This window comes from Sciurus vulgaris (assembly GCF_902686455.1).
Source record: "Sciurus vulgaris genome assembly, chromosome: 1".
Lineage (NCBI taxonomy): Eukaryota > Metazoa > Chordata > Mammalia > Rodentia > Sciuridae > Sciurus > Sciurus vulgaris.
Window position 1 is genome coordinate 31,257,283 of NC_136461.1, and position 23,452 is coordinate 31,280,734.

Below are 23,452 nucleotides of genomic sequence, written 5' to 3' on the forward strand. Positions count from 1 at the left end.
AACCCGGTGCCAGAAGGGATTCCAGGAAATAGGCACTCACGCCCAGTGGCAGTAGCAGAGCAAATTGGAACCCCATTTTCAGCAGAATATTCCAAGAGTGCTTGTCCTTTGACCCAGATTATTTCTAATAATCTGTCCTTCGTGGACAAAGGTGTAAATATGGTGTGGATGGCAGAATGGTTATATGAACATTTATTCGGGGCCAACCAAACAGCATCAGTGGGCAATGACTGAATAAAGAACCTTTGGTCCAGGCTGTGGACCACCTTGGAGCAATTAAAACAAAGACTGAACTGATCTATGGCGGGAGAAGAATAGGTTACGGAAGTGTGAGATTGACGTTTCCACTCATTTGTTAGTTTGTTCTGGGGTACTAGGGATTGAACCCAGGAGCACACTCCCACTGAGCTCCATCGCGAGCTCTTTTTATTTTTTAAATTTTGAGATAGGGTCTCACTAAGTTGTCCAGGCTAAAAGAAAGAAAAAAGAGAATGTTCTGGGATTATAGTGCTGATGATTGTATAACTGCAAATATACTGAAAACCTTCAAATCATGCACTTTAAAAGGGTGAATTTTAGAGTGTGTGAATTATATTTCAATAAAAATACATAGTGAAAATTGAATTAAGAATGAATATAAAAATTTGTGTACAAGTATGCTGCAAAATGTTATTTTAATTATTTCATTAATTTTTTTCAGTGTTATTTTCTTGTTGGAGTAGAGAAGGGGAAAAAAATCCTTTCCTCTGCCTTCTCAGTTCTGTAACGTGGGCCTGCAAATTAAACTGACAAAAGCCAATTAACAGGAGAAAAAGCATGCGGATTTTATTTGATGTTGGTATTTTCATTTTTGCATGCACAAAGGTCTTCATAGAAGAGACCTGAAGATGACAGACCCTCGGGCTCATATATCATTTTAACAAAGGACGATAAATTTGTGCAAAGGAAAAAGGGGTTCAGACTTCTAGGGGTGACAATGTGTGGGAAGGTAATTATGTAGGGGAGCTCGTGGAGGACAAGGTTATTTCTGGGAGGTTTGCTTGTGCAGAGCTGTCTGGGTGCTGGCTTCTGTCTCGGTGCTAATGGTTGTTCTCTTCCTGGTACAGGAGACAGGAGGGGAAGCACCTTCACAGAGGGAAATTTATGTCCTGCTTTTAGGCAGATGGGTGGGGCAGGGGAAGAGAGCTCTTTCTGCCTGTGCTGCCTCTCAACTGCAATTAGCCCAGAACAATCCTGATACAAAAGGGGTGTATTTTGGGGTGGCAATTTCTGATCCCCTTTGGTGGGAAGTGGGACAAACTTAAATACCACCTACAGGTAAATGAAAGCATGATGGAAAGCTTTATAAGGACATATTTATGTAGCCATGAATAAAATCTTGTCTGGAAAAATTTCTTTAAATTAAATAAAGAACTCAGGGCAGTATCTCATGTAGGAGACTTTTTGTGATATCTATTAATGAACTCCAAAATAACCCTGTGAGGCCAGGCTTCTCATACCTGTGAGGCTCAGTGAGGGGACCCGACGTGGCTGAGCTGCCCTCTTCCTGGGCTGCTGTCTGGTAAGGACAGAGTTCGGGCGTCTGGCCAGTACGGCTGCCTTTCCTAGTTTTGTCACTTCCTAGTTGCAAGGTTTTGCTCCAGGTCAGACCACACCTCACCGAACTGCTGTTGGCTCTGTCCCACCTGCAAGGGGGGGTAATAGATTAGGAGGATGCTCTGCGCATGTGCAGCTCACATGAGACTCAGCACATGGGACCGTCACTGTTTTACTGGAACAGGCCCAGGTCCAAATGGGTGGAGACCCAGAGAGCGCTATGGTTTAAGATGAGTGTTCACCAAAGGGTCTTGTGTGAAAGGTGTGGTTCCCCAGCCGGCGCCGTCCTGAGAAGGTGGTGGAACCTTTGGGATGTGGAGCCTAGCAAAAGGAAGTTATTTCACTGGAGGGGGTGCCCTCCAAGGGGATTGTGGGACTCCAGCCCCTCCTCTTCCCTCTCTTTTTGCTTCTTGGCCTCCAGGAGGTAAGTGACTTCTTCTGCCATGTGCTCCCCACATGACGTGCCACCTAGCCACAGGCCCAAGAGCAACAGGGCCAACCAACTGTTGTCTGAAACCTCTGACAATGAGTCAAAATAAATTTTCCTTCTTTAAGTTGATTATCTCAGGTATTTTGTTACAGTAATAGAAAGCAAATGCAGACAGAATCACTTCCTGTAGCCCACCTGCCCTGATGTAGTGAACCACACATCTTTCAGGGTGACCTAAGAGATCTGGAGAGGAAAAACCCTATGGGAACCCTCAGGAGGAGGCAATTCAAGTCAAGGCCAGGGGAGTGGCCTTTACCCCTGGCAGTCCTTACTCTAGTCACTGTCCCCAGATCCCTTTCTAGTCAGCCGTCCTTGGGAAATGCATGCCACCTTCCTAGGCCTTAGTTGCCATTGTTGAGCCACCCCACAATGCTGGTTATGATGAATACTCTGGGCGCCTGGACTGCCTGGGTCCAATCCTGGCTTCCCTGCTTTTGCTTTCTGGTTGCATGATTCTGAGCCTCAGTTTCCTCCTCTGCAAAATGGGAGTAGTAATAGTACTCATCTCACAGTCCTTATAAGGATTAAATGACAAGTGAGTATGGGGTACTCAGGGGTACTAAGTGTGCCGTGGGATCTCAAGGACTGTTGGCTCTTACTGCTATGATTGCTGTTCATTGGTTGTGAAGGGGCCCATGGACATGTGTGTTCCTGGATACAAGGGGCTAACCCCAGAGTCCCTCTTCCCCAACCTGTGTCCTATAGTCCCCCTGGCTGCTTCAGCACCCAGTGATCGACAGCCTGGGCCGGTGGCGTCCTGGCAGGCCTGTCCTGGCAGCTGCTCACACAAGGCGAGGCCCTGGGAGCTTTGGAGAATTAATTAGGCTGCATTCCTCTTCTAGGGCTCCTGGCGGGCCCGCACACGGCCCCCTTCTGAGCTGCTGAGGGCTCTTGGCTCGGATCCCTGGCAGGCCAAGGCGAGGCCCCCACTCTGCTCTCCCTTGAGAGGAGGGGCCACGCGAGCAGAAAGCATAGCCCGGGAAAGGCCAAGTGTTTTTTCCCCCAGGCAGCTCCTGTCCTGGCTCTCCCTGGCTTAGTAACCTTCACTAGCTCCCCCTCACTCAGGACCGAACTCCTGGCACTGGACGCTGTTCCTAGCCTGACCCCTGCTGCTCAGACTGGCTGCCTCTCCCTGGACTCTTCCACGCTCTGGCCAGACAAGCCTGGCACCACTCCCCCAGCTGTGATGCCCTGTCCTCTTCCCGGCATGTGTAGACCCTACCGGTCCTTCGGTTGCCTTGCCACCAGCTTCAAGGGCAACTCACGGCATTTTCCACCCCTCGTCCCTTTCAGTTGTTCCTGTCTGCCATCCCTGGCCACCTGGGAGACCTCAGGGGCAGCTTCGTGATGTGCACAGGCACGAAGCACTAATGGCAGCGTTTCCGGTCTCTCCTGGGAGACCTATTCCAAGGCTGTGGAGGGGTGGCAGTTGCTGTAGGTGTCTTCTGCCTAGAGCACCAGCCCCCAGGCTGGTGCCCAGGGCTTGGTGTGGTGCTCTGGAGTGTACCACCTGTTCCTGCCTGACTCTCCAACCTTTCCCAGGCCTCCTTCATTCAACGGAGAATCTCGAGCTTGTTCCACTTGTCACTCCTCCAGAAAGCCACTTTGAGTTCCCCTTCCCCAGGGAGTCCATCTAAATGTAGTTGTTCCCTATCAGAGAGGTAGAGAACACAGAAGAGCCTGGAGTTTAGGTCTCAGCTGAACAACATCCTAGCTGTGTGGTTTTGAGCAAATGAGAGAACCTCTCTGTGTCTTGGTTATCTTGTCTATCACTTTTTTATTTGTTTGTTTGGAGATAGGGTCTGTATTGCCCGGGTCTGATCTCCAGTTCCTGGGCTCAAGGGATCCTCCTGTGAGCAGCTGGGACTGCGGGCGCCCACCACCAGGCCTGACTGGCGATGCTAGACCTCCTTGAATGAGGTCGCTGCGAGAAACCGGGAGTTACTGCGTGGAGAGCGCTGCTGCGCCCTCAGTAAACGGGAGCTCCTATTTTTATCTTAACATCCAGCAGCATTTTCTTGAATGGCCCTTCTCTTGGCCTGTGAGGCAGGGGCTGTGTCTGTCTTGCTCACCAGAGTCTCCCCAGAGGCAATTATTTATCTCTGTTGAATGAATGGATGGCCATGTTCCAGGAATTTATTGCCTTGATAGCAAATGACTTATCTGAACTGACCCTGGACTCTATTTTCAGAGAAAGAAAAAGAGAAAGAGAGGGAGAGAGAGAGAGAGAGAGAGAGAGAGAGAGAGAGAGAGAGAGAGAGAGAGAGAGAGAGAGAGAGAGAGAGAGAGAGAGAGAGAGGGAAAGAGAGAGAGAGAGAGAGAGAGAGGAGAGAGAGAATTCCCTGGGGCTCTTTCCTGGTGAGGGCTGTGCACAGGCAGCCTAGGGCCCGGTCCTCAGCCGCCTGGGTCTGAACAGGCATCTTCTCCTGTAAATGTAACCCAGATAAATCTGAGTCATCTTGTGCCCCTTCTGGATTATCTCTGCCTAGGGCTCTAATTGAAGGAACACAATTTTGACTGAGAAAACCTTGAAAAAAAACTTGTTAGGTATTTACCAGAAAGGAGGGAGATGGGGAGTGTTTTTTCCCCCAGTACTGGGGATTGAACCCAGGGGCATTTTACCACTGAGCTACACCCCCAAGTCTTTTTATTTTTTATTTTCAGACAGGGTCTTGCTAAGTTATCCAGTCTGGGCTCAAACTTTCGATCCCCCTGCCTCAGGCTCCTGAGTAGTAGGATCACAGGCTTGAACCACTGCGCCTGGCTAAGAGGGGAAAGATTTTGGTTCCACAAAAAGCAAACTTTCTAAAAGGTAGACACCACCCTTACCAGTGTTGCGTTTGACCTGGCAGCTGCTTCTCACATTTTTCTCTGGTTCCCCCCAAACTGTAATCCACTGTTCCCCACATTTGGGTCCCAGCTACCTGGAGTGTGATCTAGAAATAGGCACAGACTTTAGGCATGAGTGATCCCTTGGCCCTGCAAAGTGCTTGTCCTGTGGAGAGAGGTGGGGCTAGACAAGGGCCCAATCAGGGACCCTGAAGCACAGGGCCCAAGCCAGAGGCCCCACTCCTGGAGACCAAAGATCTGAGGGACTGAGCGTCACCCCAGCCTGTACCTGCCTCCTCTCTTCCCTCTAATCATCTCTGCTGCTCAGTCATTTGGGTCACTGATCTCTGAACCCTGAACTGGGGCCGGTGCCAAGGGCAGTGAGCTCCTGCTTCCCCAGCCTCCAGCGTACCTTCAATCAGGGCTCCCCAAAGCCTCTGCCAAGCCCCCAACAGCTGGTCAGTTCTGGCTACTAGCTTTCAGGGCCTGAAGGGGGCAGGCTAATTGTGATGGATGCTGGGATGCTAGGGACTGAGCCTCCCCTGGCCTGGGGCTCAGTGCCATGCGAAAGGGTGCTCTGACCCTGGGCAGTAAAAGGCTGGGTCTACCCTGTCCCACCAGGCCTCTCTAGCCAGGAGGTACCACCAACCTGCCAGGGGTGGGTGACTGCCACCTGTCTCCTCCATTGCCCTCAATCCTGACCACCCCTCTGAGGCCAAATTTCCAAAGCGCAGCTCTGAGCAGGTCTTCTGCTGCCCATGGGTCCTTGGTGTCTCCCATGGTCCACGAGAGGAAAATCCAGCTCCTTTACTTGAACTTCAGGCTTCCTCTGTCTTCAGCTTCTGCTGTTCCGCCCTTGCCTGATCTAGCCACCTCTGGTCCTCCAGAGGACCTCCCAGTCATGCCCGCACACTGTTCCTCTTCCCCTTCCTGTAATCCCTCCCCGTTTTCTTCCTATGTGAGTCCTGTTCATGTTTTGAGTGTCCCTTTGTGCAGTAGTCTTTCTCTGACACGACACTCGCCTCCCCATCTTCACTCCAGCCAGCCCCAGCCTCTCTGCAGGTCCTCTGGCTCTGTCCCCGTCCCACATGTCCACATGTTACATAATCACATTGGCAGCCTGACAAGCAGCCTCTGCTCCTGGGGCCCTGGGCTCAGCCTGGCCCCGCAGTTTGCCTATCTGGCGATTGCACGTTTTGGGAGTTGAGGACTATTGCTTCCCATTTTCTGGATTAGAAAAAAGAACTAAGGCTCAGAAAGAGAAATTTGTTCAAGGTCACACTGCAGGTGATCCATGAATTCAATCAACACATTATGCACTTGTATAATCAGACTCTGGTGCAGAAAACTAGGGTTCTAGCCCTGATGCCACCTACTTACTCCCTGTGTGACTTAAGGAAAGTCTCTTGTCTTCTCTGGATATCAGTTTCCTTAATGATAAAATGGAGAATAATAAAAGTACCTGCACCACAGGATTGTTGTGAGGATAAAATGTGTTAATCTGGATAAAGTATTCAGTGTGCTACTCTACAGTAGTAGTTCAATACACATCAACACGTTTTTCTTCCATGAGGAAGTCAGGATTGGTTTTTTGGACAAGGCAATGTTAGAGAAATAGATAAATAATTATTGCTCAGGTTGCAGGCTGCCACTCCCAGTTCAGACCGCCATGGGAAAAGGGCATGCCTTACTCAAAAGGGGAGTCTGTAGAAATGGAGGCCGTGGATCCAGGCGTTGCCAACAGGAGACCCTTGGCTGCAGTCTGTTCCCAGGATCCAGGTGGGCTGCTTCTTGGGCTGTAGCAGGATTGGTAAGCCCAGTGCTAGAGCCTGGGGCTTCCTCAGTCAGAGAGCGTCAAACTCTTTCAGGGCCCTGCCAAGGCCCAAGGCAAAGGGCACAGCCAGGACCAGGCTACGGTTCCACCACAGCACCCATCACTGACCACCAGGGCTGTGCACAGCCTTGAATCCACCTGGCCCCATCCCTCACAGGACAAATTTGCTCTGGGCCATACAGTCAGCCCCTGGCAGGACAGGGCAGCTGGAGCAGAAGCCAGTCTCCATGCCCTCAAAGTCTTGGCATCTTCTAAACATGCTCTTGGGAAAGTCCTGGCCATTGGTTTCTGTTCTGGTGGGAACATAGGTCCCAGGATCCTGATCACAGCTGCAGATGGCTGTCTAGGTGCACCATAGATCAGAGAGGGCAGGTTAGCAACCAGAGAAGGGCCAGAACCTGGCGCTTCCACACCCACCCTGGTCCCTTTCTCTGCTCCTGGGTCCCCCTAACTTCCAACAGCCCCTTCCTAAGAGAAGCCTCCCACCTCTGCTCAGCCAAGACAAAATATCAGAGTATCATTTCATTGTTTATTACAAACACAAGTTCTTGGGTAAATAATTGAGGATCTAAAAAAAATACTTTAAAATAAATAATTGGTATTCTCAAAGTCCTTAGAGCAAATAAGTTATATACAGAGAGATGAAGCAGAGCAGGCTGTCACCGGCATGTCCCAAGGGCATGAGGGGGACCAGGACTCTGGGAAGGGGAAGCCAGAGAGGACAGATGGGGCTGGTCAGGATTCCAGCTCCTGGGGACACAGTCTCCAGGACTGCCATAGATGTGCCGCACTGCAAGGTCCCTCCTGGACTGTAGTCCAGCAAACAGGATGCTCCTCAGGTTATGGCCTCCAGGTTCACATAGGCCCCACTCAGTCACTTCCTGCAGGCCTGTGGGCCAGCAGCCATCGCCAGCAGACTGCCCTGTCGTCTGGGGGCCGAGGGCTTTGCTGCGCAGCGTGAGGGCACCAAGCTGCCTTGAGGAAGTCTCCCTCGAGGGTGGGGAGGCCAGCACTGTGCCAGTCCCAGCAAGTGGGTCCAGCCGGCTGGGGCCTAGGCCCTGGCCCAGGAAATAGGTGGAGGGCCTCCACGAGCGGCCTCTCTCCTCCCGCCTCCACATGGGCTTCCTTCTCAACGTTCCTCCAGCCTGTGGTGCTATCTCTTCCTCCACCTGGAGTGTGCTGGCCTGGGCTCCCTTGTTGCCTCCCGCTGTCGCCTGGCAAAGCGGATCTTGGCAGCAGAGATGTCCCTGGAAATCGAGAAGGACCAAGTTAGCATCTCCAGAGACACAGACTGGGGTCGAGAGTCCTTGCCCAGGAGATGGCTGCCCTGGGCTCAGAGGGTCGCCACGGCCTGAAAGCAAAGTCTACACATTGGGACAGGCCAGACTGGGCCTAGAAGCTTCTCTGCCCATGGGAGTCTTTGACAAAGTTGATGTTCAATGTCAAATGCTGTCAGAATGACCAAAAGACCCATTATAGCCCTAGAATGCCCCCAAATCCATCCTTCCTCTTCCACACTTGCTGGCCTCCTTCCAACTCAGCTTCCATCTTCCTCTCCAAACTGCACCTACCGCATTCGACCCTTTCTTCAGGGTTCTGGGTGGTCCAGCCCAGACAAATAGGACTTCAGTTGCCCTTTGAACCTGGCTGAGACCCTGACCAGGACCTGGCAATGTCCAAGCATCCACTTCTTGACCCAGTGAGTCCTAGCCTGGGCATTGGAGGCTGGCCTCAGTCCCCAGCTATGGGAATGTGGGTGAGGATAGCCACCTCTCTGAGACCCTTTCTCAGCCTAAAAGATACAAAACAGGCCTGAACTCCCCTGAGGATGCGTGCTTCAAGGGCAAAGCAAGCTCCTTGCACGCTGTGAAGTGCTATGGACTTCCAAAGTCTTATTCTAATTTTTCTCATCTTTGGGCAGCTTGGGGGTAAATGCCTGCTCATGCCCATCACCCAATCCTGCCTTTTCTTTTATTTTTCTTCCTCTTCCCCAACCCAGGCCCTGTGTGAGACCCAGAGAAGAACTGGGCTGCTCAGACTCACGTCTGCCGTGGTGGCAGAGACTATAAGTGGTAAAGATCCCTAGAGCTCCCCTGCATCCAACTTCACGCACCCAGCCCTACGACCACCCTGTGGGGCAGACAATCATTTCCATGTTTCAAATAGAAGGACCTGAAGCACAGAGAAGGTGGAGGGGCAAGCCTGAGGTCCCTGTTTGTGGAAGGGCTGGGGTTCAAATCAGGCAGTTCCTGCTCCAGCAGGGCCATTCTGAAGCATGGGCAGAGGTGGGGTTTCTGTTAAGGCAGACCGGTGGACAGATATTAATAAGCACCTCCTGTGCTGAGCCTTGGGCTGAGCCATGCTAAGGCCAGTGGGAAGGAGGTGCAGACGGGCAGGGAGGAGACAGCAGGCCGGGCAGCTGGCCCCTCCAAGTCCCAGGTTGTGGGAGATAATTGATGGAGACAGCCTGAAAGAACAACTGTGATGCTTCCCCACAGGGTACACATCCAGGCCCAAGGTTAACAAAAGACAGTGCTTAAGAGTGTAAACTCTGGAGTCAGCCAGATGCCACTGTGTGACTTTGGGCAAGTGGCTTTCCCTCTCTGAGCCTCTGTTCTCTTGAAGGGAAAATGAGGATTCACTGCCTCATGTGGAAAACAAGAGAAATGTGAAAGGCATACAGGGCATGCTCAGCCAGGCGGATGCCCTCACCTTAGTCTCTGGAGAAGCTCTCCTTCCTTGGCCCATGTCTTTCCAGTCTGGAACACATCTGCAGGGGACTGGCTGCTTGGGACTGACCCCGCTTCAGCCCTGAATGGAGAGCAAGAGGGCCCCAGTGAGGGGCTATCCAGGGCCCAGAAGCCACCTGGCTGCAGGCCCAGCCCAGCCCCCACCCACCCGCCCTCAGGAGCAGATCCATTTCCACCCTTGTGCACCTGGCATCCCTCCTTTCCCAGGCAGGGTGGGGATGAGGAAAACTGAGCTACCAGGAACCTATTCTCAGTCTCAAAAACAGGCAGATGGATGGCCAGCCGGCCTTCCCAGAATCTGGCCACCTGCAGCTTCAGGGGAAACTGAGGCAGGGGCGGAGCCCCAGCTTGAGCCCTAGAGGAGGACTTTCTCGCAAACCATCACGGGAATGGGAGCTTGGGATTTTGAAAGCCAGTTCTTGCTGTCCCACGTGGTCCAAGCGGAGGAACAGAATCTACCATCCTTTTAACAGAAGAGCATACTGAGGCCGGGGACAGTGAGGAGCCTTGGAAACCACCCCGCCAAGCCTAGCAACTCCGTGACACCGAGATAGTGTCTGGGGGTCCCGACCCCAGAAGCTCTTTCCTCTGAGGAAGCGCTGAAGGCCCCAGGACTCTGGTTGGACTCTAAAGCCAGGGGAGCTTGATCACTTGTAGGCCTGACACAAGGCCTGTCCTTTCTTTGGGTCTGAGTTCCCTCAGCCTCACCTGAGGAGCATTTCTCCTGCCCAGGCAGGAGCGAGGACACCTCAGAAGCCCCCAGAGCTGCAGAGGGAGGCACTCAGAGGAGACTGGTGCCCGCAGTAAGGGTGTTGCCATGGACCCAGGGCTGCCTATGGCTCCCAGGACCCTGCTTGGCCCCTACTGGTCCCTCTGTTGGCCTCCTGGACACCCTGCTCCCAGGGCGGGTCCCAGCCAGCAGCCATCCCTACCTCTGCAGGCCCGGTGCCCACCTACCAGGGTGTCTGATGGCAGAAGGTAGCACAGGCAGGGTCCCCGGTGCTGGAGCACTCACAGCGCCTTGGCAGGGAGCGGCGCCGGCGCCTTGGCGGGTTTCCCAGGCCGTAAGGAGCTGTCTGTCTGTGGGCGAGCAGCCAGCAAGGTAATGGTGTGGGGCAGGGAGAGAGAGAGAGAGAGAGAGAGAGAGAGAGAGAGAGAGAGAGGATTAGATCAACCACAGCCATTGGTGAGCAGTGACTGTCCACACTGCACACTGGAACAGTCAATCATGCCACTAGCATGGCAATGAAAAGTGACCATCCCCTGACCTCAAGTCCCACCTCTAAAGTCACAGGCTCCTCCATAAGTGCTGGGTAGCCTTGGACAAGACCCCTCCCCTCTCTAGGCCTCTGGCCCCCGTCAGCTGGGCTCAGTGAGGGCTCCCAGCGTGGGGAGGAGGAGGCTGGAGTTAGTGGTCCTGCCTGGCAGGAACTGGGGGTCCTCCCAGTCCTTCTTCTCCCATGTGTCAGGCTGGTCCCCTTGCAAAAGACTCCAGCTAGTCCTGGAGGAAAGGAGGCGCCTCCCTGTCATAGAAGTAAACAAGCAGGCTCACAGCTGCTGCTCCCTCCCAGGCACCGCTTGCTGGAGGAGTGACAAATAGGCTTTAGAGCTTTAACTTATAAAAAGGGGTGTGTGTGTGTGTGTGTGTGTGTGTGTGTGTGTGTGTGTTCAGGTGGGGCTGACTGCAGATTCAGCCTGACTGAGGTGGTCAGGGGCAGGGCAGAGGCCCCAAGGTTGGTCGGACAAGCACCTTTGGGTGACAGCTAATTTTAGATGGTGGTTAGAGCGGTAATGACTCCAGGTAGACCCAGCACGCAGGGCCTGGCAGGATTCCCACCCTGAGCCAGTGTTTGGATGCGGATTAGCTCCACACACACTTACGTGCTGGGCTTCTCTTGCCTTATGCAATTTGGGAAAGGGGGAAAAAAACCACAAACACACAGAGAAACTTCAACTTGAGGTATGCAGTGGCCTGGAGGCAGCGCAGGCGCAGGCAGAACAGATAGCACCCGGTTCCCACTGGGGCTCAGCCAGGTAACACAGGGCAGGTTTCTCCTCTGTCATTTGGGGACAACAATAGTACCTGCCTCATGGGGATACCAGGGGACCCATGAGATGATACTGCACATGCAGTGCTTGGCATAGGGCCTGGCAAAATCAAAACATGGGTCACTAATTGTAGTCTTTGCAGAGGCAACTCTGTTGAGTAGGTATGTGCTCTGGCATCCACAGACTAGGGGTGGAGTCTACCACCAACTCCTTCCTGTGTGATCTCGGGGAAGTCACCTAAACTTTCTGAGTCTCACTATCTTCATCTGGAAAATGGAGCTAATACCTTCTTACCAGGCAGTTGTGAATATTCACTAGAAGCAGCCTTCTACCTGGCTCTGGAGACCCCACGTGGGAGATGAAACAATAACTGGTCATTACTGATATTAGCTCAGTGCCCCCACCTGGAGGCCCAGGGAGAGTTGGACTGTGTCAAATGTTCCCTGGCATGCCAATAACCTTGCCCTGCCACCCTGCCCCTTTCTAGCCCCCACCTAGATCTCCATGGATACTCACCCAGGAGTGTTCACCCAGATGATGTCCAGATGGCAGAAGTAGACGCACTCCTTGTCAAGCCAGGAGCTGCAGGAGCAACGGCGGAGCCGCAGGTGGGCACCTTGGGCACGGGGTGAGAGCACCGGCTGCTCCAGAGTGGCAGCAGCCTGGCCCTTCCCTGCACGCACAGGAGGGAGAGAGAGGCGGAGAGGTGGTCAGGGCGCCAGGACGGTCTGGGATAGGGGGACCCGCCAGGCTCCTCCTCTTGCACAATTGAGGAAGTTGGCACTCTCACTGCTCAAGAGCTCCCGGCCAGCCTGGGGAAGCCCCAGCAGCCCGGTGGGAAGGGCCAGCAGCTGCCCCATGCCTGCAGCGCCTCTGCACCTGCAGAGCACCCCGCCACTGCTCCCGCCTGCATGCCCCCAGTTGGCTTGGGGGCACAGCAGCCCTGGGAGAGATGCTGACAGGCAGACCTGGGGCTGCAGTGGCAGGCGAGGCCAGGGAGGCTCACCTTCGTGCAGGGCCACGAGCAGGGCTAGAGCAACAGAGCACCAGGCGGTGGGCACGGAGGCCATAGCAGCAGCACAGTGCACAGGCTGAGCTGGACCGGAGCAGGAGCGACTGTTGCCAGAGTCCTGCTGCTAAGCTGAGCTGGTAGCTCATTGCCTCGGTGCCCTGGCTGCCTCTTATAATACCAGGCACTGCGCCCCGCCTCTGCTGTCCAGCCCCGCCTCGCTGCACCTTGGGCTGAGAGCCAGGGACGCGCCTCCTCCCCCGGGTGCCTGGCCCGCCCTAGCCTCAGTGGTGCGGGGGGAGGGAGGTGGAAGGTTCTGCTCCTGGAGCACCTCTGGGAGTCCTAAGGCTCTCCCGCAGCCTCCGAGGGCCCCTTTGGTCCTGCTGGACTTCCTCAAGTCACCCCCAAAGTGCCCTAGGCTCCCTTCCTCACCCTCCTGTGGTCCTCCACAGCCCTTGCCCTGAGCTCAGAGTTGGCGGGGGCAGGGGGGGGGAGGTCTGTACTCCGTAGAGGAGACCCTGCATCCTTCCTGCCTGCCCATGGCCAACCAGGCCGAGGATGCCCTCTCTTGTGTGGGATGTGAAAGGCCCTGTCAAGGCCATGTGGCCTCGGGTGCGTCAGAGCCCCCTCTGGGGCTTCTTCCCTCAGTGAAGGACACAGCTCACCCCTGACCTCTGACCAGCTTGAGGATGCCTCATTCCCACCTCACCCAGGAAGTGCCATCTCCCCCTTCTCCCCCAACACCCCAGGACCTCGAGCAGGGTTTCTGGTCCCTTCTAGAAGATATTCAGCCATGCAGCTGTGGCCAAGGATATTCCTCCAGGGTTCCAGTTTCCTTATTTGCAAAACAGAGGGTTTCTTAACCTGTTTGCCTTATAGTCTCCCTTGAGACAAAGAAGATGACTTCAGAGTCCTTTCCAGAAAGATGTCCCTGTGGGCACACATACAGGTGCCGAGTGCTCTCCCATCTTGGACATTACAGGATGCTAAGCTCACCTCAGGGACTACTTTATGCTAAAGAAAAGTGGGGAAAAGACAAGGCAGGGGAGGGGGCTCCCTGGGGATTGGACTTCTGCTCCCCATCCCTCTGCGGGCCTGGAACCCTCACTGGAGACAAGAGTAGGGGTGTGTAGGTGCAGAGCTGAGCACCCTGGGAAACCAAGCAGCTTGGGGAACTGGCAGTCACTCTGTGCCTGCCCAGGCCTGGCTCCAAGTCCACCTCCCACACATCGTCTTAGGGACCCTGTCTCCAGGCAAACAGGAAAGGCCCTTCCATTCTTCGGAATGTCCAGAGCCTGCCTGACTCATGGCATTGAGCTTATCTCCTCAGCGCTCATAGAGGTCCAGAAACCCAGAGAAGGCAGGGCTGATGGCTTGCCCTGTCCATAGTCAGAGCCCTGTGAGTGCGCTCTGAGGGAGGCAGGGTGACTTAAGGAAGGTCTGGCTTTTTTTTGTGGGACCCTGTCCACCCAGTCTTTTGGCGCAGTGTTTTTAGTCTCTGTGTTACATACTCATGAAGGTGAAAATAAGTGACCACGAGGAACTGGAGTCTTGCTTCCTCCAGGGTGCGGCTGGAGCATGCGTGCGTGTGTGAGATCCTGGTAAAGCTGGGCTGAATCAAGAGGGCGATGCCATCTATCATGATCTTCCTTCCCCCAGATTGGGCCCAGTGGAAACAAGGACAGGCATTTCTTAAGCAGCTGCGATGTGCTCAGAGCGCTTTGGGCTCCTCACTGCCCCTCAGGAGGCAGCTGTGGCCACTGGGTGTCAGCTCCATGACTGTCCACAGGAGGTTCTCAGAGGTTCAGGGCCACCTCTGCCACACAGCCGGCACATGGCAGAGCTGGCACTGGAACCCCGATCTTGGTCTCTCAAACAAACCACAAGTGACTCCCTGTGCGGGGCTCGCTGCCCTCCCCCACACTGTGCCTCTCTAAGAATTCTGGAGAATATTTCTGGAATGAGGGAGCAATGCCCCCAGTCATTTCGATTTGCCTCCAGGAGAACATGAACAGGGACTTCGGCAGGGGTGGGGGGCGGGGGGCAGAGAGAATGCAAACTACTGAGCCGTGAAGAGAAGAAAGCCGCCAAAGCAGGTCAGCAGGGAGCAGGAGGGGGTCAGGGTAGGGAGGAAAACAAACAGGGAGGCAGATAAAGACAGGTGGGGAGAACGCAGAACCAGGAAACAGTGCGGAGCGAGAAAGAAATAGCTGGGATTTGAAAAAGTACAAGAGAAAGGCCATAGGGAGTAAGAGGCGCAGCTCTAATCTTTACACAAACGCAAAACGCCTGCCCAGGACAATAGGGAACCAGAAGCTCTGAGTCTGGGAAACATAATAGAAGAATTAAATGGACCCAGAGACAGGATCCCTCCCTGGTGTGAAAGGAGGATGAGGACAGGGCAGGGGCCACTGCCCGGGGCCTCCAGGGTCAGCGCAGGGAGCCGCATGCTGAGCCCAGCTCCGGTTTCCCTCCTTCCCTTCCCTGGCTCCAGCTGGGCACACTAGGCTCCTGTGAAATGGAGAGGCCTGGCCCAGGAACCTGAGTGGACCAGGTCTTAGGGGAGGAAGACTTTCCGGGAACAGCGCTACCCCACCGGCAAGAGTTGGTTTCCAGGTAGAGAAAATTAAGCTGAGTTAAAAATAGCCAACACTAGTCCCCTGGACCTCTGAGCCTGGCCCTGACAATCGCCTCTGCCTCTCCCGGTTGATGGTTCTGACACCCCTACCCCTACCCGGAACTCTTCCGGCTCCCTTGTCCCTGGTCCTTCTAAGTGGCCTGGTTGCATGTTCCTGCTCTGGCTGGCTGATCTGTATGCATGTCCCCTCCCTCACTCCTTCAGTGCCCACCAGCTGCCCAGACACTGCCATCCTGCCTCTCCCAACCCAACCTGGTTCTTCTCTCTGCCTGGATCTCTACAGGCTGCAGGGAGAGGGCTGGGATTCACCAAAGGTCACCCTGTCGGAATTTAGATGAAACTGTTTTCGGCACAAATTGGGTTTTTCCCCAGTACTCCACTCCAGCCCAACTGGAGAGGGAGAGACTTAGGGGGCGGGAAGGCTGGAAGAGAGGAGAGCTGAGGCGTCTGCATTTGGGGGTGAGACGCAACGCTAGGAATTGCCCTGTAGAAATCCCCTTTGGTTTTCACTCCCATCTGAAGGTGAGATCGCCCGTGTCCAAAAGGAGGCACCACTTGCTTATGACAGAACTGGGGATGGGCATGTTCTGGATCCTCATCTAGCCCCACCTTTTCCGTAGACTCACAGGACTCTCTCAGCTTCCAGCTGTGCTTAGGGTCCTGAGTCCCTTTGGGAAAAGCTATCAGATGAACCCCACTGACAGAAAGACCTGGGCACTAGGATGAGCCTGGTCTGTCTCCCTGTGTACCCCAAAGCTCCCTGTAAAATCCCTGCACTGAGTGAATATGGCGCCATTGAATAGCTGGCCAGCAGCTGTGGACCTTTGTTGGATGGAGAACCCACAGGACTGAGGGTCAAGTGTACCAGCGATATTGTGCCACAGTTAAAAAAAAAAAAAAAATGGACTGCAGCAGGTAAGGCCCTGGACCAGGAGGCTTTGTCTTGCCCATTTCTGCTACTCACACTGTGTGGCCACGGGCCAGTCCTGTCCTTCCTGCCTTCCCATTGACAGCGAGAGATGCTCTCAGCTCTGATTGCCTGTGACGTTCAGAATCCAGCTGACCTGGGTTTGGAGCTCCTGACATGGAAGCGTGGCTCAGGCTACACGGCTCCTGTTCCCAGCTTGAGGCCTTCCCCTCTCTTGCCTCTGGAAACCCAGTCACCCCCATCGCCACCTGGCCTGACCGGGTTTCAGAAAGTTCTGTTTGCAAGCCTGATGGAAGAGACATGGTGTATTGTTGCAGGTACACACCATGCAAGTGACTTAGCAGAGTGAGCAACTGGAAAGAGGAGCTAGCTGACCAGGGCAGATGTCGGAAACCACGGAGATGGGAGACTGGGAGGATTTCAGCTCTGGAACCAGTCTGGGCTGGGGGCTTAGGGATTTGGGGACTTCAGATATTCCCATCACTACTTGTCTCCAAGGCTGGAGGACAGGTTGGGCTGTCCCTACTAGGGCTTAGGCCACTCAGTCTCAGGACCTCCTTGTGGTGGGTGGTCTGGGCCTGATGCCATTGGCCACAGCTCACCCTGAGCCTGCAGGGCTGCCACTACCCATACCATTGTCCCCATGCTGGGTTTCCATAAGGGCAGGCTCAGCCCTGTGGGCCTGGCTCCTCTGGCCTCCATGGCTTCCTTGGAGGACACCCCTTTTGCTTCCTCCTCCCTCCACCTCAGCCCATTTGGAAAGATGTTTATCTCCCACATAAACTGTACTTTTAAAGAAATAATTCATGGGCCTTGTTTGTTAGTAATCATCAGAACAGGGTCATCGAGGCCCATGGAACTGGTGGAATTTCACTAAAAGCAGACATTGTTCAGTCAAAGCACCCTGGTCAAGTGGCCATGTGAGTTCTGACGGACAGTTTGAAATGAGAAAACCAACTCAGGACTCAGCTCTTAGAACGGAACTCTCTGGATTCCAATTTTTTTGTTCCCTCTGAGTACTCAGGGCCTGATTCCCTGCTTAACCTTTTGGGGGTTAAGGTGAGTATTGAGCACTTAATATATTCCAAGCCCTGTGCTAAGTTATTTATATGAATTAGCTCCATTAACTGTCAAAACATACCCACGGGGCAGGTATTGTAATTAGTCCCTATTTTATAAGTTAGGAAACTGAGGCTCAGAGTGGGTGAGTAACTTGCTCAATGTCAGACAGCTAGGGTGTGGCAGAGCCAGGATTAGAAAGCAGGTCTATGTAACTGCAAGATCCACACCTGAACTCTGTGTGCCTCCATTGTGAAAGCACACCAACTCCCTGGCCTTTGGGGAGCTCTCCATAGCCCCTTCCCTCCAAAGGCAGGCAGAGAGCTCCTTGCAGACTTGGAAAGTGGGGAGCCCAGGAGTAGAGGCAGGCCTGTCACCTGTGTTCCCAAACACAAAGCACAGCATGGAACTCAAGAGGCCAGTGGCTGAGGCCGGTCTGGCATGAACAGTCCATTCTTTTTTCACTGGATCCCCAAAACAGGGAGGCAGGCTGAGCCCATGATTCTCACTACAGATGAGGCTCCAAAGAAAGTGACTTATCCAGTCACATAGTGAACACAGGGTGGGGCTAGGCTTTCCCTTGTACTCATCTGCTATGAGACTGACGTCTATCCTATGGTCCTCCTGTCTATCCACCTACCTGCCATCATCCATCCATCTCCCCACCCACACATCCGTCCTTCCTTCCTTCCAACCTCCATCCACCTATTGTCTAACCTTTTCTCCATCCTTCCACCCAATCACCCACCCAACCAGCCTCCCTCCCTCTATCCTCCTTCAGTAGAAATGAGATAGGAGAGGTTAGAAGGACCAAAGCTTGGAAGGCAGGTTACACTTTCCCTAAAGATAGTTTGGTTATTTCCTAGGGAGAGTTTCACATCTCCCCACCAGATGATGAGCTCATTGACACATAGTTTCCTCTGGAATCCGCAGGCCAGGGCCTAACAGCATCCTGGGCCCAGGTTCTGGGGAGAAGTGGAGTGTAACACTTTGTATCACCAGACAAGGCCTGTGTCTCTGCATAGATACCCCTTCTAATGAGGGGTTGGGTGTCTAGGCCTCTTTTTCTGTCTGACACCATCTTTACAATGCTCCAATGATGAAGACTTGAGATAACCCTTAGGAACAAGATCAGACAGTCATCCACAAATGCAAGGGCCCTTGGCCCTATACTTAGGTGAGGAATCTAAGGTCTAGGAACAAGAAGTTGCCAGAGGTCACCCTGCCAGGCCCAGATCCTAAAAATCCAGGGTGTCTGGATTCTTCTCTCTGAGGCCTGAGTTCCTGCACTTGGAGGGGCAGGATCCCCAACCTTCGCCTCTGTCCCACCACCACCACCAGCCGAGACATGCAGCTTGGTATTTTTCAGAGCCACACCCACTCTGTTGCCTAGAACCCGTGTTTTCTGAGGCGCACCCAGGGCCCCACCAGGAGGCCGCCTTTCCCCTCTGGGAAGGGGTGAGCCACCAGGAGGCTGGGCCACGCAGAAGTACAGTACTTCATTCTAGAATTTAATGTCAGCTAAAAATAAGTGCCTAGTGCCTGTATCATCAGGATAACTTGGTGCCCAGCAGGCAGGCAAAGCTGGGGTTCCCACTGGGATTTCTGGCCGACATTCCTGGGAAGAGGTGTGCCTGGGATACCTCCTTGCCTGAAGGCCTTGGCCTTCCCGCCCAGTTACTGGGAATCCTGAGCCATGAGTGACCCAGGAGGGGCACAGCCCGGTTCAGGCAGGCAGGGCGGTCAGGAGCTAAAGCCACTGCCTGGGGCAGGCTCAGGGTGTGGGGGTGAGTCAGGGGCCACCCACCCCTGGAACCTCTGAAGCTTGGCAGATCAGGGTGCCAGCTTCAAAGCCTTGTGACTCAGGCTTGAACCCCCCACCCCCACCCCATTCCCTCTAACCTGCTGTGGACAAGTGCCCAACACTCGGCCAGGTCAGAGGTAGTAAGGGCAGGGACGGCCAGCCTGGTTCTGTTGCTCACTTGTCATGTGACCAATGGTGCACCATGTTTAACCTTCCTGAGCGTCAGAGGCCACATCTTTCAAAGGTATCTAAAAACAAATGTCCTACCTGACAGCTGCTGGGAGGCTTTGGGGCTGAGCCGACATAAGATTTGGCACAAGCAGGCTCCACCAGCTGGCCTCTGTCCCCTCTTCCTCATTTTGGACTGCAGAATGCATATGGGCCTCGTGCTAGAGCACACTCCTGGAAATGAGCAGCTGTGCATGTGCATGTGTGTGCAGGATGTCACTGGACTTGTGTCATCTTCATGCTGTGGCCAGATTCCCACAAGTAGCCCCTCCGCTGCTCCGGATGACCCAGACCCTCTGAGGTAAGCATGCATCCTGGCTACTCCAATCACCTATGTTTGCTTTAGGATACCATCAATGCCACTCTGGACAGAACTGTGCTGAGATTTGGGAGGCTTCTGGGCAAAGCTGTCTTCCTACAAAAACTGAGATTTTCCTTGGAGTCTGAGGTCAGAGCCCAGCCTGGCGTCAGGGTGAAGTGATTCAAAAAAATGCCCAGGCTGGCTGGCATCAGGCTTGCTAGGGTCTCACCTCAGGGCTGACCTGGGCACCCAAGGCTTTAGCTCACTGGACCTCGGTTGGGGGACTGTCCCCAGCACACAGCAGCCTCGAGGGCTTCCATCCCTCTGTACACTCTGGGGCCGCCCGTCCTTTCTCCTTTCTTACTTGATGTATTCTGCTCATCTTTCGAGGCCTATTACAGATGCTACCTCCCCCAGGAGGAATTCCACACTCCATCCAAGACAGGAGCGCCAGCCTCCCCTGGACACCCACACAGGTCTTGTGTATCGTCAGCTTGCATCCAGCCTCATCTTGCCTGTCCTTGAGGGCAGGCTGATGACTGAGGGCCCTAATTCTGGTGGCAGGCTGAGCCAGGCTTTGATCCTAGGCCACCTTCATCCCATGTGCCCTTTCCTCTTTCTTAGGGTCCCGATTTCTTCCTTGATAAAATGTTTGTAGTGGCATTGTGGCTGAGGAGAGGATTAAATGAGAAGGAGCGGGACACCACCATTATTACTGATCACACCTGACCACAGAGCACAGGCACCATGCTCCCCCTCAACCCTCCTAGGTACATCAATGCACCCATCTCCAGACTCTGAGAGGTCGGGGAGCTGTCCTTGAATCGTTGGCACTCAAACCCTGTCTGACCCTGGGGCTGGAGCCTCTCCAATTCTCCTGCCCTTGGTCCTCTACAACAGCTCCCCCAACTCCACTGCCCTTCTTCAAATCACATGCTCAATAAATATGAATTGAATGGGAAATAGGGAAGTGGGTGAAGTCCGCCCACCCTTCATTAACTGCCCCTGCCCAGGTCCACTGGGATTCTGAGCTTGGGCGGCTGCCTCTTGAGCATCAGGGAGGAAGCTACTCTCCACCTCCGTGTCTCCATCATTCACTGAAACCAACGTGGGCCCACCACGTGCCTGGTTCTGTAAGAATCCATCAAGCTGCTGTTCATGGAGCACTTCCCATGTGGCAGACACTACACAGAACCCTTCACGAATCGTCACACGTGATCACCACAGCAGAGGCTTGTTGTTATTCCCATATCACAGAAGAGAAGGCAAAGAGGGGTCACGCGGCTCGTTCCTGGAATCTAGGTCTACCAGCGTCGTGGTCTGCCTCCTTAGCCACTGTCATCCCACGTGGAATCTTCATGGGATGCAGTTCGCTTTCCTCACCTTTATTTTCATCAGGACTCCCGTGTCTTGTCTGAGGTCACCCATCTAACAAGGGAGAGACTGGGATTTGAACCCAGGTCAGTCGGAGCTTTTGGCCTGAATTCTCAAGTCCAATTAGGATTTTCCTGTTGGGGTCAGAGAGTCCCCAAAAGTAGGTCCAGAGGATTAACCCAGGGCCTGAGTCTGGGGGCAGCAGAAGTCTCCCGCACCCATCCCTCAGCCTGGTCCCTGGTCCTTTAGCAGCAGGAGCTTGGGGGAGAGGAGGCGGCTGTTGACACACTGTGCGGGGTGGTGAGCTGAGCAGTGACTCAGGGAGGGAGGCCCTGCGTGGGCAGGTAGCGGGGGCAGCCCAGGCCAGGCCAGCCATTGTTGGGGTCCTCCAGGAGGGGAAGGTTTGGGTAAGGCAGAGCTGAGTCACAGTAGCGAGATGAGACAGGGAGCTGGGATGGCCCGGTGACCTCACACTTTCATCTGGGTCTGGCAAGGAGCCGCGGGCCCAGGCGGGCCTAGTGGACCCAACCTAGCAGGACAAACACATCCCCTCTTTGACCGCCCATAGCCAAGAGGTATCTGTGAGACCAAAGGGCCTCCCTTTGGATTCCCCAAGACCTCGCATTGCTGGAACCCTGAAACCTTGAAACCCCGTCCAACTGGGGAAGCAGCTGGGACAGGAAGCAGATCAGAAAGAAGTACAGGGGACAGACTCTTGCTCCCTGCCCCTGTGATGTGAGACCAGGGACAAACATTTCCAGCTCTCTGAGCTTAGACTTCCTCTCTGTCCTCCAGATTCACGCAAAACTGATGCTTCCTGTCTAAGCCCTGGCACCAGCTGGTGCTGGGGAGAGCTGAGGGGGCAGCCACTAACAGCTGGGAGCCCACTAGAGACTGGAGGGCTGTAGCAGATGACCTTGGCCTTGACCATATGGTGTTGGGAGATAACCTTCTTATCTCTAGGCCTCAGTTTCTCAATGTACCAAAAATAATAACCCTGGGCCCTCAGAAGGATGGAAGATGGTGTGCAAGGTTCCTGGGAGCTCCTACCACACTGCAGGTCAGAGTGACACCCACCCTCTGGAGCCTGGATGTAGTGGGAGAGTCCCACCATGCCTGCCTGGAAGAGGAGCCACAGCCTGTCCCATTCCTAGTACTCTCCAGGGTGGGTTCAGAGAGGGGAGTGTTGCCAAGGTCACACATCAGCCAGCTGAATGGAGGAGGTGGCCTTGAATTTGGATGGATGTGGAGGTGGGGAGGGGAAGGCAGAGCTTGACTGCTTCAGGCTGAACAGAACGCAAACACTTTTCCTGGGACCTCCTCAGCCTGAGTCAACCAGGGGCTGCGGCTGCTTCTGAGTTCGTCACCTGCCTGCCGCCTGCCGCCCAGCCTTGGAACCCAGGCCTCAGGCATAAGGGAGGTCTGTAATAATGACCTGGTGATAATGACAGCTGTATGGGGAGCTGTGGCCACGTGCCAGGCACTCTCCCTGCCTTCCTTCATTTGATTCTCCAAACAAACCTGGAAAGTGGACAGGGTGAGGCCTGGTAGTGAGGTTCAGAGAGGCTGCATCAGCTGCTCAAGGTCACACAGCCAGGAATAGAAGAGAGGAGTCTCAGGCCCTAAGGTCATGCTTCTGGCACCATGCAGCAAGCATGCTGAGCTCACTCTGTGCCAGACCTGGGGCTGGGGCTGGGGCTGGGGTTAGGGTTAGGGGGTCTCTGGCTCAGCTGGGATTTGGAGAAAGGGTCCCCAGAGGCGTCAGTCCTTGCCTAGGACAGGGATCTGGGAGTGCGGAAAACCTGGGGATGAAAGGGCTGAGACTGAGGACCAGTGTGTGTTCTGTGCCTGGCTCTAAAGGGAAGGACAGTAAGGAGGTCCGGGTCAGCCTGGAGGCTGGGGGATGGGGTGCAGTCCTGGCAGGAGAGTCATTTGAGTGAGGCCGCAGAGGCCGAAGAATGGCGTGGAGCACTCTGCGAGTTGGATGCGACAGCTCAAGGCACTCGGTGGTCAGACAAGAGGCCAGAGGCAGACCACAAGGGTCTTGAACATCAGTAAGACTTGAGGTCAACGTGGAGCCGGAGGGAAAGGGAAGGCAGGGCAGGGAGGAGCCTCGCACCTGTGCTGTGCAGGCCCAGGCCAGGGGCACTTCCTTCCCTAGCCTCGCTGGACTCTCAAAAGAACCCCCGGTGGGTGACACCACAGCCTGGGGAAGAGCCGCCCAGTCTATCTTGGTACCTGAGAACAAGGCCACCTGCGGGCCACCTCATCCTTACAATAGGGCCAGAGGGTCTCTGCCCAACAACCTCCAACTCCAAAGAAATCCATGTTCTCCAAAACCAGGCTGCAGTGGGAACAGAGGCTCAGCCAGAAGAAGGAACTGGGACAGAGACCTCCCACTGCCTGGGCTTTCAGCTCTGACAAGCATAGATCCCATGGGGTATAGGTAACTCAATTTTCCCTGGTCCCCTGGTGGCACTGAAGTGCATCCCAGGAAGACTCTGCCTGGAAGATGCTCAGCTTAACTCCGCACCGCTCCGAACTTTGCTGTTGTCCTGTATGA

At 54.3% G+C, this 23,452-nt stretch overlaps 1 protein-coding gene across 1 annotated transcript; it reads right to left on the minus strand.

Moving 5' to 3' along the window:
• Window positions 1–7,271: 7,271 nt before the first annotated feature.
• Window positions 7,272–12,696, minus strand: EDN2 (endothelin 2). The gene is made up of 5 exons (XM_079143637.1): window positions 12,555–12,696; window positions 12,065–12,221; window positions 10,457–10,579; window positions 9,462–9,560; window positions 7,272–7,996 (listed from the first exon to the last, which is right to left on the minus strand). Exons 1-5 carry the CDS (start codon window positions 12,616–12,618, stop codon window positions 7,903–7,905), a joined length of 537 nt encoding a protein of 178 aa, XP_078999763.1. The 5' UTR covers window positions 12,619–12,696; the 3' UTR covers window positions 7,272–7,902.
• Window positions 12,697–23,452: the final 10,756 nt, after the last annotated feature.